Source organism: Chrysoperla carnea, chromosome 1 (assembly GCF_905475395.1).
Source record: "Chrysoperla carnea chromosome 1, inChrCarn1.1, whole genome shotgun sequence".
NCBI classification, from domain to species: Eukaryota; Metazoa; Arthropoda; class Insecta; order Neuroptera; family Chrysopidae; genus Chrysoperla; species Chrysoperla carnea.
In genome coordinates, this window is record NC_058337.1 from 51,558,776 (window position 1) to 51,575,573 (window position 16,798).

Genomic DNA, 16,798 nt, shown 5'->3' on the forward strand with positions numbered 1-16,798 from the left:
ACGGAAATAATAAATTTTAAATTGTAAAAATTAAATAATAAATAATGAATTAAATTTATTTATTTTTAGAAATAGTAAAAGTATATGATGGTAATAATTCATATCGTAGAAGAATATTCCGCACAATAAATGTATGCCGAACAGCACCATTAGAACATGTGTTGACATTAGCATTACGTGCATTTCATATAACTAAAGATCCATCAGCATTTTATTTAACAGATGTGTACGGTGGTGGTAGTGGTGGGGGTAATGGTAGTGGTGGTAATGATATAAATATAAATAATGAAATACCATTACAAGATCCACAACCCATATTATCATTAATAAAAAAAGAAAATAAACGACCAGCAGTGTTCTTACGTTTTAAAGACAAAGATAATGAATGTGGTGAAGTACGTGTGTATCCTGGTAAATTACAGGTGAATACCACGCAACAGTCACAATCGTATTGTTGTATAAAGGTAACGAGTGATACAACAATCACTGATCTAATCAAACAATCATTAATTGAGTTTGGTTTATCATCGGACGGTTCGTCTTCCGATCAATATCGTTTAAGTGAGATATTACTAGATCGTGGTGTCAGTGAACGTGTGCTATCGTATAACGAACGACCATGGGAGATAATGAAACAATTAGGTAAAGATTCTATACGACAAATGGAATTAATGAGATTCTATTTACAATTAAAACAAGATCCACATGGTCCAAATTTAGCATTGTTTGTTGGTAATCTACCACCTGGTTTAAGTGAACGTAACTATGAAATGATGTTGTTAGAGTTCTTAGGTAAAGAGAATAAATTCACACAAATTGGACCGATTTATTATGAATATGGATCAATGGTGATCATTTATGAGGATTCAAATAAAGCTGTACGTGCATTGTACACATTACGTGAATCAAAATATGAAGATAAACATTTATTAGTGATGTTGTTACCGAATATTGAACCAAGTATGGTACCAAATAATGTACAACCATTATTAGTGTTTGTAAATGTTAAAAGTGGTGGTTGTCAAGGGTTAGAATTGATATCGTCGTTTAGAAAACTATTAAATCCATATCAAGTGTTTGATTTAGACAATGGTGGACCATTACCAGGTCTTTATGTATTTAGACATATTAAAAACTATAAAATATTAGTATGTGGTGGTGATGGTACTATTGGTTGGGTCTTACAATGTCTGGATAATGTTGGACAAGATTCTGAATGCTCTTCACCAGCGTGTGCTATTGTACCATTGGGTACTGGTAAGTAGAACAATCAGACTACTAATTATCCATTCATTTGTACTTTCGCCAGGAATTGGGTTTTACACTATTTTTAAAAATATACTGTAAAATTTTTGTAAAATCTATCTGTTAAATATATTGTGTGGCGTATTTACTCATAATAATTATACCCATTGTTTTTTCATTCATTGTACAAATTTTTTTGTTACACAGGGTAGAGATACCTACTAAAAAATGACTTTAAAAAAATTGTAGATTTTGGTGGAAGACATCATGTTTTGTCATCAAATTTAGATTTTACCTAGTTCTTCGGGTTTCTTTAATAGCCAATTTAGATCCTAAACGGTAAGAGATAGAATAACACTTTAAATTAGAAAGTTGATAAAAAAGTATCATTTTATATCTAAACCATTTTTTGGAGCTTTCGGATAGGAACAATCCTGCTTTAAATTGAGGTTTGTTTAAGAATTCTTCGAGGAATTGACTTGTGTTGAATAACACAGTTAGGCTTATTGACGAGACCGTTTTTGACCATTCCCATGCTATTAGATATTACAAGATGTTCCTTTCTTTGGAATTTTCGAATAAAGGTGTGACTACGAAGAATTCACCTCAATAACTATATTTCGTGGCGCGCATGTGACAGACTAAGTTGTGCTTAAGTAAAACTAGGCCATTTAACTGAAGTGTTAGTTATAGTTATTAGATACAGTTGAGAAGGACACTGTCGGTTCACAATTTGGAAACCTCTGAATTCTCTGGATCCTCGCAATCCTCAGGATGATCTAACATATAGGGTGTGTATAGAGGATGATGAAACAATTTGCATCTGTAGAAATTTGTAGCTTGAAACGTAAATCCCAATCGTTATAGCAAAATTACCGACATAGAGGTTGTGTGCTTTCTAATTTTGACCTAAACAGTATGTCGTACTTTCACTTGCTTGTTAAAGCAACAAACAAATCTTATCTTGATAGATTTAGTTATTTTCGAAAAATGAACGTACATCCTATGTTTTATTATGCATAGATGATTATTAATTACATCTTTAAATCGATTTTTGGGGAAAGTACAAGATGATTTTGAAGTTGACTTTCAAAAACCAAACTAATTTTACTACTACATGATTATTAACTACTTAATGTAACTATTTACAGGAAATGATTTAGCTCGTGTTCTAAGATGGGGTCCTGGTTATACTGGTGGGGAAGACCCATTAAATTTATTGCGTGATGTCATTGATGCTGAAGAAATACGTTTAGATCGTTGGACAGTTGTCTTTCATCCAGAAGATAAAACTATTGATACAAGCACAATTGATAATACTAGTACTGGTGGTGGGGGCGGTGGTGGTGCTAATACTAATTATAACACAAGTAGTAGTGGTGGTGGTGCTAATACTGGTAGTGGTGGTGGTAGTGTTCCTGGTAGTAATATGTTGACGAAACAAGTGATTAACACCACTGGTAAGAAGAGGCAAAAACTCTACAAAATCAAAGTGACCAATGAAAATATTAGAAAATTAGCAGGTCAATCCCAAAATATCATCCAACATATACTTAATACAATCTTTTAATTCTATTTTGTTTTATTTGATTTATTAATCTCAGCGGAAATTTTTTTGAGACATAACTGAGAAACCATTTGCAACATCCAAAATAAGGCTTAAGTTTTAACGACAACGCTTCTTATACTGCTGCCGACAAAATAAAATTTTTGAGTACTCCTCGTACAAAAATCAAATTTATATGTTTTGCGTGCTTTATAACTTTATTCTAGCGACATCTTTTATATTTATTTAGGCTACACTTTTCAGAGACTACATGAAACATTAGAAATAATTGATATTATAGAGGTATCCCCGCCTCCGTTAGTTCGTAGGCAAATGAATCTAGTTCTATCGAAAATAAGTCATCTCAGATCTGCGAATTAAGTCGAGCCCATTATTGAATCGTACTAGAATAAATATGTCAATAATAATTACTACTTTCGGGTTAAATTTTCTCATCTTTATAGCAAGGATTATTTATTACCAACATTATGGAACTATTTTATAAAAAAAATTTATTTTCTTTCTAAGTTAGGAGGGTTTGTTATAAACGTGTTTGGTAATCACGGAAGGAAAGATGAAATCAAGTTTGTATTCTCCAATTTAAATTGCGTATTTCTCTTTTTGTGCAAAAGTTTGCATTCAAAGGATGCTATTACAATTATTTGCCTAAGGTGTCAAGTTTGTTCAAAATAAGTGCTTTGACGGTGGTGTACCACACATCGGTATACTTATGATATATGATTATATGACGTCAGGAACTATTGGCATATTTTATGAATGTCTTCTCAGTACTAGATAAAGTACTTTTGTAAACAAGTACAACTATCTGATAAACATAGAAAAGATAGAAAAGTTCACATATTCAGGTTAAATTTGCTTATGGATCTCAGCTATATCAAACCAAAATTTCTAGCCGGGATAAAAATTTACATTTACACATTAATCATTTCAATAATCTCTCAACACATTACACATTATACAGAGTGTCTTAGAATGATTGAGAAAGTTTTAAGTACAAGTACGAGTACATTGCTTGTGTTTGATTGTAACTAATAGTTATTCTAAGACATAACATTAACAAACAAACAACTAATAAATTCATTTGTTAAATGAATGAACTAATTAATAAATTCAACTAATACAAAATTAATGATCAACAATCATATAACTAAAAACTAACTTTAATTAAATAATTATATAATTAAATAAATTAAAAATTAATTGTATTATTTTTATTAATTATTATTATTTTTTATTATTATGAATATAATATATAATTAAATATACTATCGACTGCCAATAGACTCAATATGCAAGCCATAACAGGGTTCTAGCGAATTTGGAAAGTAAGATTTAAGGACATTACAAGAATTTCCAGGACTGAAAATATTGTTTTTTAAGGACACTTTTTTAATGATATACATGGCTTCTACAAAATGCAAACTATTAACAGATACACACATGACTGGATAAAAGACATTTCTTTCCGATGCTTCAAAATACAATTAGATCACTTTTAAGTACAAAAATATTCATTTTCAAGATTTTACAGGACAAAATAAAAAATCAAAAGCATTTCCAGGTTTTCAAGGACACCTTGCAATTATGAAAATATATCAGCCCAACAGCCTTAGCTAACAAAAACATAGTTTTTGCTATAAACGCAATATAATACTAATTGTGGCTTTTTCGGCCATAACTGTTTTGATTGTTTTGCAACCTTTTAATATGAAACTTCAATTTTCCTGTTTAATAATGTATCACAAATCCCTAGTTTATAATTTATCACGAGGTATCACTAAAAGCATTCGATAACATTTGAACAGGTCAAAATTTTAAGGTATTATTTTTTTAAATAATTCAGTCCCTCGTCCGTAACGAGTTTTCGGCGACAATCCCCATTTTTTTAGATGTGCTTATATCTCGAAACGGCATGGTTAGGTAAAAAATGCCAAGAATCAAAAAATGCTTATAGTCATCCAAAATATAAAATTCAATAGTTTTTTAAATGTTAAAGAAAGATAATGTGGTGTCCGGAAGTATAAATATGATTTTTTCACCAACTCCCATAAAAATCTATTGGCGTAGTTTTTTTCCTGGGTCAAATGCCTTATTTGCTCGATTATAGCAAATAAGGCATAGAAGTTGGTCAATAATCTTATCAGAACGCCACTCACATAAATTATTAGAATAATTGTTATTAGTCAATATAAAACTGAAAGTACTTGCTAAGTCGCATACGGGTAATTTATATAAAAAGAATTTGAAAAAAGGCCGAAAATTAGATATACATAGACTTTTGCTGAATAGTATGTCTCCGCCTAAAACACTCTGGCGCCACTTATCAGTTTTGTTTAAGATTTACATATTTTATCGATAGAATAAAGGGCTTCAAGAACGAATTTACGTAAGAGAGTTATCGGGATAGGCTATAAATTTTTTTTTGGGAGGATTCTAACAATTGATGTGTAAGGCGTCCTGATCCTTACTAATACAATTTCCCAAAATAAATAGATTCGACAAATTTTCAAGAAACTACATGCAATATTTTAAAATATGGTATTTTTAATATGAAGATTTGCAAACTTTTGCTAGATTAAACACATTATACCTTTGTATAATGTAACCAAAACTGTACATTTCAGGATTAACACTTGTTTTTCCATATCTGAAAACACGGTAGTGTTTTGTGCCTCGTACTAAGGCGTGGAATGAAGCATATGTGACTTATTCTATGAGACAAGCATATGACTGATGGCAGGATCAACTGGACTTTGTATATTTCGCACTAAAACAAAAATAGGTTGAAAAATTAAAAGTCACGATTTAATGATTAATCGATTTAAAAAAACTAAAAATAAATAATAGTCAGAACTAAAAAAGAACACTCTTTTGTAACTAACTGTACTAAGAAGTAGAAAATAATTTCTATGTTGAAAAAAATAGAGATAAAGAAAAAATCATTTTATCTTAAAGCGTGGGGTGCATTTTAAGATATTTTATAATGACTTTACTTTTGCCAATATCTGTCAATAAAATATTTACAATAATTGAAATCTAGCACTCCACGCTTTTTTACGATAAAATGATTTTTTTCTTAATCACTCTTTTGTTTTTATTTAGAAATTATATTCTCTACGTTTTAATTCAGCTAGTTACAAAAGCGTGGTGTTTTTTAGTTTTTTTAACTATTATTTATTTTTACAGTTAGAAAGTTTAGGGTATGCATAATGATTCGATTGACATTCGATATGTCTTTTATTTAATATTTAAATTCAATAAAGCTAAAAATAATAATATTAATAATAATGATAATAGTAATTAAAATGCATTTTAAATAATTTAATAAATAAATAATTTAATTAATTGGTTATTATTATTTTAGTGACAACTGGTTCAACAAGTGAAGATAATTCACAAATATTTGTTATGAATAATTATTTTGGAATTGGAATTGATGCAGATCTATGTTTGGATTTCCATAATGCTCGAGAAGAGAATCCAAATAAATTTAATAGTCGATTACATAATAAAAGTGTTTATGTTAAAATGGGCTTACGAAAAATGGTTGGTAGAAAAATGTGCAAAGACTTACATAAAGAAATACGTTTAGAAGTTGATGGCAAATTAGTGGAATTACCACAAGTGGAAGGTATCATTATATTAAATATATTAAGTTGGGGGTCTGGTGCGAATCCTTGGGGACCAGAAAAAGAAGATCACTTTAGTAAACCAAATCATTGGGATGGTATGTTGGAAGTTGTGGGTGTGACTGGTGTTGTACATTTAGGACAAATACAATCTGGTTTTAGATCTGCTTTGCGTATTGCTCAAGTAAGTTAATGTTTAACAGATTGGTATTATGTGAAATAAATTTATTGATTTTAAAATTTTTATTTATTTATTTCATAGGGTGGTCACATTAAAATACATCTACATTCTGATATTCCTGTTCAAGTGGATGGTGAACCATGGGTTCAAAGTCCTGGTGATGTAGTTGTACTTAAATCTGCTTTAAAGGTAAACGTTCTTTTATTTATTTATTTATTTTTGTTTTATTATTGTTATAGAAGTGAGATATTTATTTATACTAGTTTGTTTTCAAATGAAATATGATTCAAATTAAAATTAAAAATTATCGTTGTGAATAAAAAATACTATTAAAACTAAATTTTATAAATAGGTACGATAATTTAAGAAGCAATCGGAATCTATCGTTTTTCCCCGATTATGCGATTCATTTAATATTTTTATTAGCTGCAATCACCTCCTCGGGGCTTCGCACTTCAATTCCCTTTTTTTTACCAAGTGAAAAAGTTAAGGAGAGTGTTCTCAGATGTGTTTGAAGTGCAAGATTAGGGTTCCGTACCCGAAAAATTTGTCGAATGTTTTTTAAATTTTGTAAATTTCACTTGTTAAGTAACGGGTTCGCAAAATTTGTAAATGTTTCCACTAAATTTTAAATACGCTATTGACACAATGGATGTTATTTTGAATGTGCCGCCTTTTTGGTGTTTTGAACACTAGAATGTTATGTATTTGGATAATGAGATGTTATGTGTTCGGTTAACAAAACTGACAAATTATTTAATACCTGAACTGTTTGGTAATCGAATAATTTCTCGTAGAGTAGACGTTAATTAGTCGCCTAGATATTATGATTTGACGACTGGAAACGTTTTTCTTCGGGGATATTTGAAAGCATAGGTCTGCGCTAATGGTCTTGAAACCAGAGATGATCTGAACAGGTTTCGTTCACACATGTTCATTTATGTAATATTTCATCATTTTTGTTTTCGAGGGTTCGAATCCAGGCAGCGGCAGTGTGAACAAAAAAAGTTTATGGAGCGGTTAATTGATCACACTGTCGTCGCTTGGATAAGAATGAAATAACCGACTCCACCCACATCATAAAATCAATTGTATAATTGGATGTAGTTTAACAAATAAATAAAAATTATTAATTATAGATGTGGCCTGAGAAACGGAGGTTAAACTCTATTATTATGGGGGAACATGGGGAAGAATACCTTTTAAAATAAATTCATAAAAATACTGACCGTTCACATAAAATACATTTTAATTTGATTATCCGATTTCGGGATTAGCGCAAAAATATCGACTGTTGATCGTTGGACATTTTTGTTTACTATTGTTTTTGTCAATAAATAATTGTCAAATTTAATTTTAAAACTCACTTTGCTCCGCGTCACAGAAAAAAATCATTACATGAAAAAAAACCGCGTCTTTCTAGCTTGTAGAGAAGAAAAAACTAGCTTTGGGAGTGCTTTATCCATTTTCGGAGGGTTGTGATGTAGGGAGTGAAATTTCCCGAAGTATTCTATTAATTTGACTTTATTTCGTGTCGATTAGTGAAAATCCCATCTTTCTAGCATGTATAGAACTATAAAACGTAATTTGAGGGGTGTTTTTCCCGATTTTCCGTGCGGTTGTAATGAAAAACTTGAAGTTTTTTGCCAGCTTTTTATTTACTACAAACAACTTGACTTACGCCACAAAATGGCAGGTAGCAATTCATTGACGTTATAGTTTTATATAGACTAAGCATCGCCTATCTTTCCGTATAGTGAGAAACGTGCCAACATCTGAGGTAATTGCTTAGGTCAGCTAGGGATATTTATATAAAAAATACATTTATCAAAAGAATATAGGGACGTTTATCCAAAAAATAATATACCTACATTGAATATAGGGACACTTATCAAAAACACATACATTGAATAAATTTCGATTTTTTTCCCAATTTCCTAGATCAGTTTTTTGTATTTTTAAAATACGTATTTTCGACTACCAAGTAGTCATCATCAGTAAGGTTTAGCTAGTGATTACTCTTATTATGAATGTTACTCTTTGCTAATTTGGTGGCGGACTGCACAATGATACTTTCGTGTGTCTACAATTTATACTGTTCACAGTATCTGTCAAATTGTAGTATCAGTGGCGCTAGACAATCAACTTCTATCAGTTGACCAGTGCTTGGCCAATGAGCGTGATACTTGTGCGCAAGCCTATTCGAGTATTTTTTGACGTTTAAAATAATAAATTACAAATCAAACCTAAATTAAAAAACTGTAAATAAATAATTTTTTGAATGAAGATGCTTTCATAAGCGTCTAATTCGCAAAGATTGGGTACTGATTTCAGGAGCTTAAGGTTTGATTTGTCAATTTTGTGGTCGTTTTCGATAACCTGAGCAGCTACACATGATTTTTCAATTCTTCCATATTTTAAATGGACCATATGTTCTTTGAATCTTGTTATGATTTGTCTTCTACTTTGGTCTACATATTTCTTCGAACAATTTTGACATCCAATGCAATATATTCCCGATTGTTGTTCCATGTTGATTTTATCTTTCGGATTTCCAAGTAAATTTTTATATCACAAAATATTTTACATAAAACATCGTGATTTCACTGAACTTTTTCGCTTTATGACTTAAAAAAAAATACTTATCACGTATCACTTTACATTTTTTCTTACGATTCTACAATAGTTGGACCTAAGATTATCTCAGATGTACGCTTAAAATCGTTTGACACTCAGTCTATATAATTCTAACGTCAATGTAGCAATTTCAGAAGAATTTGAATATTTTAATTTCTATTAAAGTTTTTAATACCTATTTTTAATAACATAGCGGTTTTATTTATTTAGAGAAAAAAATTTTTGAATCAATATAAAAAAATGTAAACTGTATTAGTAATAATTGATAAATTATTCTTTATAATTCCTTCTTGTTTAAGTTAACAAAAAATAAATAAATAAATAAATAGCTCACTTAATAACACCTACGTATCACAGTTATTTAATCCAATTACTAATTTATATTGAATTAGTTTAGTGAATTATTGTTGAATTTGCTTGAAATAATTAATAGGTACACGATAGATAGTTGATACAAATTTAAATAAAATATATACTGTTTGATTTTTATTATTATTTGTAAATATATATTATTTTATTTTATTTATTCAATTCAATTGAATTTAATTGAAAATCCTAAATCCACTATTCTAATTAAATAATTTAATTAATTAATTTATTACCTTATACACAAATATAGTTAGTAGCACTTTATTTTATTCAAATTTAGTTAATGATGATGACTCACCCACTCACTAACTTACTCATTACTATCTATTTTAGATTTAATATAAAATAGTTTTTATTTATTTTTATTTTATTTATTTATTTAAAATAAATGATTTATTAAAATCATTGTTTAAATATTAGTAGTTTTCTATTATACTAAAACACTACAGCCATTATTTTTCTGTTTATTAATAAAAATAGATTTAGTTCAGTCTGTATAGCTCAATTTGTTTGAGTTCAAAATGAAAAAAATCGTTAATAGAGACTGTTAAAGTTGATAAATTATCTAAGTAACATTATAAATAAGAATTTGGAAACCCTGCTAATAATTAATGAAGAAAAACTTACTATATAAAATGTCGACATAAACATCGGGGGTTGGGGTGACTCGAGTATTGCTTCCACCCTTAGAGCAGTCATAAAAGGGATAAAATAATTCGTACGTTTTATTAATCATTATTACATCGATTTGTTTATACCCCAATATAGTCTAGTCGACAAGTTGAAAATGGTGAAAGGTAGAGATAATTCTCTTTGGAATAATGTCTAGAAAAATGTGCCGGAAACGTTTTTCAGTAAATAAAAAATTGCAAAAGTTATAAACAATTGAAAATTAAAAAAAGGTATATAGTTTTTCTCCAATATTTCATGAACTATTTATGAAATTTAGGAAAAGATTCTTAAAAAGAATGAAATTTCCAATTTAAAACGCCTATTCTCGGAATTTCTCTCTATTATTTATCATTTTAGTTTAACGGTGAAAATTGATCTTTTTGCGTCATTTTTAGATTGTTGAAATAGCGTAAAAAAACGGGTATTATTAAATATTTTTTTTAGGTATTAAATATTAATTTAAAAATTTGAAAAATTTTTGGCTTATTCCGAACACATTAACAAATTTATTACCGTTAAATTTATATTTAAGTTAATTTTCTACAAGTTAGACAATTGTTAATTAACAAAATTTTCTTCATTGTAAAAAAAAATGTTGAAAGAATTGGCGTAAAATTTTTGGGCTTCGTGGGGCCCTTCCTATACTGAATAAGATCACGTCGAAAGAGTTTAAAAGTTATTTTTATAAACAAAGTATTTAGGGTGAGATACTCGTTTTTGACGCTATTACAACAATCTGAATGACGCAAAAAGACCAATTTTCAGCTTTAAATTAAAATTATAAATAATGGAGATAGACTTCTCTTTAAATATTAAGAGTTTATGAAATATTGGCGAAAAACTATATACCTTTTTCTCATTTTTAATTGTTTATAACTTTTGCAAATTTTTTAAACTACGAATAAGTCACTGTACATTTTGTAACGGGGCCTAGAAAGTAATTTCGGATCATTTTTAAACTTACTAAAACCACCCCCAGTCTTAAATCTCTTTCTGGTATAGTTTTTGCCATAAATATTTTTAATAAATGAAATCAGAATGAAGTGTGCTAGTTCTTTTGTCTGCTTACAATTGGCACTCAATGTTCAAAAATAAATTTTTAATTTTATGTGCGAAAACTAAATTTGACGTAGGGCAATTGAAAAAAAATTAGCTATTTATCGTTCGGAAAGCACAGCGTAAGATTCCGCATGAATGGAAAGTATTAAAATTCTAAGAAGTCTTTATAGAAAAATGTATCAGAAAGGAGAGGAGTACAATAGAAGTACAAGGTCCTCATTTTTACTTCTGCCTCGGAACATTGTTTTCAAATTTTAAGGCGATCAAACTTATTTGACCATTTGCAGGCTATATGTAAATATTTTTTGTGGATTTCATGGCATCCACTTCCTGATCTTTGACTAACAGAAACTTCTAAAACGAGTAAAATTTCCACTTCCAATTTTTATTTCCAAATTCCGGTCTCAGGAAAGACGTATCTTTCGATACGTTAGCTGTATTTTTTGCATTTACCCTATTTCCGAGGCAGAAGCGAAAAATGGGGTCTGATCTGTTATTAATGTTATTAACTTATTGGTCTTTAAGTCGTTTTTCTCAGATAATTTGTCAACATTAAAAGTGTGTATTGATGAGTATTTATTCTACAGAGTGGGCTAATAACAATAATAAATATTTATAATTAGTAAGTACTACTTACAATTACAATTAAATCACTTTAATTAGTTAAATTAAATTCAGACACACATAGTGAAATATAAAAATAATTTCAATGAACTATAAAACCGTCAATATTAAGTTATTATTATGTTTTTACATGACACAGGCCACAATGCTGAAGAAAAATAAAATCAAACGTCGTTTAACTGAACCAAATATACATCCCAGTAATGGGGATGGTGGAGGTAGTAAGACGAATGCAGACGAGTGATATACTTTGTCTACCTCCTGTCGTACGAATGCCAATTCAATACAGACTAGTATTAATACAATTACTGCTACTATTGCGACTAATACCACGACTACTACCACGACCTCATATCGTTTATCCAATACCAAAACCAAAACCAAAAAACATCATCGTTTTCATAAATGTTTTCCAAAGTTATTTTAAACAAAATACTCACTTCGCTATCAATCAACTCCTATCATACTTCAAACTTTGTTGTTTACATCCTTCAACCTTTATTGTTATTGTTTGTTATTTGTTATTGTTATTGTTTGTTATTGTTATTTGTTTATTGATTTTATAATTTACTAAATTCTATATCTATAACATTTACATCTGTTTTTAATCAAATCTTTAATTAGATTTTATTAAATAGGTACCACATAATACCTACTACCTACCTACCTACCTACCTACCTACCTAATGTGTATGCATGTTTGTATCTTTTATTTTTATTTTATTTATTTATTAAAAAGGCATGTGTATTTATTTATTTATTTATTTATTTTTTAAATCTTATCAATAATAATTAAATTGAAATTTAAAAAAAAATCAATGATTACTAATTAAAATATAAAAAATTTAATATAATATGTAAGATGAGAAATACATATAGCTAATTAATGTGTGTGCCTTTTAATTATTTATTTATTATTATTAATTATTATTATTAATGCAATTATTTTTATACAAATTGTTTTTTATTGTTGCCCTATAATTGTTGTACCTGCTCTCCTGCTCACCTGATCATCTATTCAAATGTTTGTGGTATCAATCAATAAAAAAATTCAATCATTGTGTGCTGGTTTGATTGACATTGTCGTCTTCTTTATTACCTACTGTTGTACTTTTTTTACTATTCGATATAACAATAACAAACAAAATAAACAATAACAATAACAAACCGAACCGAACAAATAACAGGCGACTATGTTAAAAAAAATGAAAGGAAAAATGAAACGACGTAATACAGAACCAATGATGTTGGTATCACCAGGTGGTCAATTTACAGTTCATACACCTTCATCTGGTGGTGGTGGTGCAGATGGTGCTAGTGCTAGTGGTACAGTGGGTTCGACAGGTGGGATTGGTGATATATCACCATCAAATAATCATAATAATGATACAGTGTTTTAAATAAAAAATTATATAATTAAAATATTATCTAATTAATAAATAACAAAACAAAAACAAAAACAAAAAACATTATTATTATTATTTAAAATTTAATTAAATTAAACAAAAATTAAAACTATCTTAATATGATTAATGAATGTGATTTTTGATTAATAATAAATATTTATTAAAAAAACAAATACTATTTATCTATTTCAATAATTATATTAATTATGTGCCAATTATTATTTAATTTTATTATTTTTTTATTTAATTAAATTATTTAAATCTGCACAAAAACAACAATGTATATCTGTAAAATGTAATTAATGCATTTTTTTTAAATATTGTTTTTATTTTTATTTTATTTATTTATTTATTTAATTACCTATTCATTAATGATGATTATTGATCTCATTAAATACATAATAATATAATTAAATTAGATTTATATTTATATAATAATGATATACAAATTAAATTAAATTAAATTAAAACAAAGAACTATTATTATTATTATTATAATTACTATTAATGTGAGATAGGGCATGAATTTTATATAAATAATAAATAAATCAAATGTATAATTTATTATAATATTATATATAGATATAATTATTTTATTTATATACGTTAGGTATATTATATACATAATAATATATATTAATTATAATTAATTAATTAATATATATATATATATACATGTAATGTTATATTAAATTAATTAATTAATTGATTATAATAAATATAAATATAAATTGTAATATAATATATAAAATATTACGTTACATTTAAATTGTATGGTATTTTACCAAAAAAAAACAAAAATAAAAATTTAATTAAATAATATAAATATTATTAAATATATTTATTTATATTATATTATTATAAATTAATAATGAAATTATATAAATGTTATCATTTGATGATGATTTTAAAAATAATAAATATATATTATAATATTTATAATATAGAAACAAAATATATATTAGTAATATAAATTAATTAATTATTATATACATTATACATGATGAATGAATAGAAAATACTTAATTACACGTACTCATTGATCAGTATTTTATTAATAAAAACAATTTATGATATAATTACATGTCATATATGAATATTAAATATGATACAATGTTTTTTAAACATGACGAAACAACAAATAACAACATGAAACATTAAAATAAACAACAACAACAACATTATTTATTATATTGTATTGTATTATATTATAAATATAACTGAATATAAATTATATTTAGTTGTATACAAGTATGAATGAATATTAATTAAAGGTGATAAAAACAATACTTTATAATGACATGTTATATTATGTGTTATATGTTATATAACAATAAAAAAAACTAGACTTTGTCATTCATTCAGATTCAAATCTCTCGTTATGTCGTTAAATGGGATTTTAATAGATTATTTATATATTTATTAACATATATTTTATAATAAATAATATTACCTATATATGTTAATAAATATTTAAATATAATTAAATAAATCGATAGATAGACACACAATTGATAACGATAAAAATAAATATTAGTTTATATTAATATTTAAAATTGTATGGAATGTATGGATAAGTAAAAAAAATAATAAATTTTGAAGATATGACATGAGTATCTCTTTACGTTACATACGAGGATTGAATCTATGTTTTTTAAATACATATTTATTAAAAACAACAACTTTCTAATAAATATTTGAAATACATAAAAACAAAAGTTAATAATAATTGTAGATGAATTATTATAAATAAACAATTACAAAACAAAACATAACATGACACACAATCAATATTTAAACTAAATAACAGCAACAATATAATATAATAATATATACAGTTTTAATTAAAATAATATTCATATAATTGTATTATATTAATTATATTTTAAAACTTATATATTATTATATTACAATACATAACATTATTTATATTCATATTTATTACATACAAACAACAAAATTAAAATACAAAAAAAATAAATGAGAACAAAATACGAACATCCAAAATTACAAACAAATTACAAAAAAATAGATAAAATCATTGTAGATTATATTATATTATATTTATTTAAATTTAATTTTTTATTATTAAATAAATAAATACATAATATAATATAATCTATACACAACAATCAATATATTTATTAATATAAACATATTTATAATAATATACAATTTATTATTATATATTTAAAAATAATAGTAAATTTTATATAAATAAATAAATAAAATATAATAAATGATATTGATTGAATTTAATAAAATTGAATTGTTTCAATAATAATCCGGAATATTGAACAACAATTCATTTCGATTCAAATCAAATTATGATTAAATTGATTTGAATTAATTAATTGAATACGGTAAATATTTTAATATATTTGATTGGTTCGGGCTCAGTTGTATACGATCAAGTTAATATAATTATAAATCCGGATATAAAATCATTTAATTAAATTTATAATATATAATTTATTATATTATTTTTGTATGAATTATATATTATAATTATTTTATAATAAAGCTTGTAGTATACAATAACTTATCGAATATATAAAGAAATATTTATTAAGAATTAAATAAATATTTAACATGTGTATTAAATATTTATTTATTTATTTATTTATTGAAGAATAAAAACAATTAAATTTAATTATATGAATATTTAAAAATGAATATAATTAAATTTAATTAAAATTATAAATATATATTATAAATTATAAAAATTAAGTATATAATAAATAAAATAAAATTAATTGTCAACACGCTGTATTGTAATTATGCATACATTATAAAAAAAAAAAAATAAAATTATAATTATAGATTGATGATGATTATATTATTTACATAACAACAACAACAAAAAATACAATTACACATAAAAATATAAATAATAAATTAAATAATATTCAAATTTATGTTTTTTATTTATTTATTTTAATTAATTTATTTATTGATAAGCTCTGTAAAATCAAAGTAAAATAAAAATATATATGATGATATGATCATAATTATTTATTTCATATTAATTAGTTTTTTAACAATTCAGGGTAAGTATAAAATTAAAAAAAAAAATTTTTTTCGACCAAATACTACAATTCTCGAAATAAAGTTGAAACCCCGTTTTTGATGGTATAAAACAAATAAAAAACAATGAAATAGAAGTTGTAGCTGAAGTACGCTTGCACAAAAAACAATCATCACATTCCACAGGATTTGAACCACCTACTGTCAAATTGATAGGTATTATTTTTTCCAGGTAAACACGCAAGTTGGTAGATCCTAATAGGGAATGCTCATGAAATTTAAATTTGGTTCAAATATTTTTCTTCCGTAACTTTAATGACTGGACATTTCAACTAAACCATTATTTTAGTAATTAATATCTTTTTAATTACTTAAAATTAAT

At 26.1% G+C, this 16,798-nt stretch overlaps 1 protein-coding gene across 6 annotated transcripts in view; it reads left to right on the top strand.

The window, feature by feature from the left end:
- Positions 1-13,396, top strand: part of LOC123305751 (diacylglycerol kinase theta) — a 32,114-nt gene extending 18,718 nt beyond the window's left edge. For 4 of the 6 annotated variants that reach the window (XM_044887560.1, XM_044887563.1, XM_044887561.1 and 1 more), the window contains 5 exons: positions 70-1,257; positions 2,397-2,705; positions 6,177-6,625; positions 6,704-6,811; positions 13,171-13,396. In XM_044887560.1, the coding sequence (XP_044743495.1) occupies positions 70-1,257; positions 2,397-2,705; positions 6,177-6,625; positions 6,704-6,811; positions 13,171-13,383 (2,267 nt within the window). In that variant the 3' untranslated portion in view covers positions 13,384-13,396. Of the gene's footprint in view, positions 1-69; positions 1,258-2,396; positions 2,706-6,176; positions 6,626-6,703; positions 6,812-12,122; positions 12,505-13,170 lie in introns of those variants that run through there. The other 2 variants (XM_044887565.1, XM_044887562.1) reach the window with 2 other exon arrangements.
- The last annotated feature ends 3,402 nt before the right edge of the window (positions 13,397-16,798 follow it).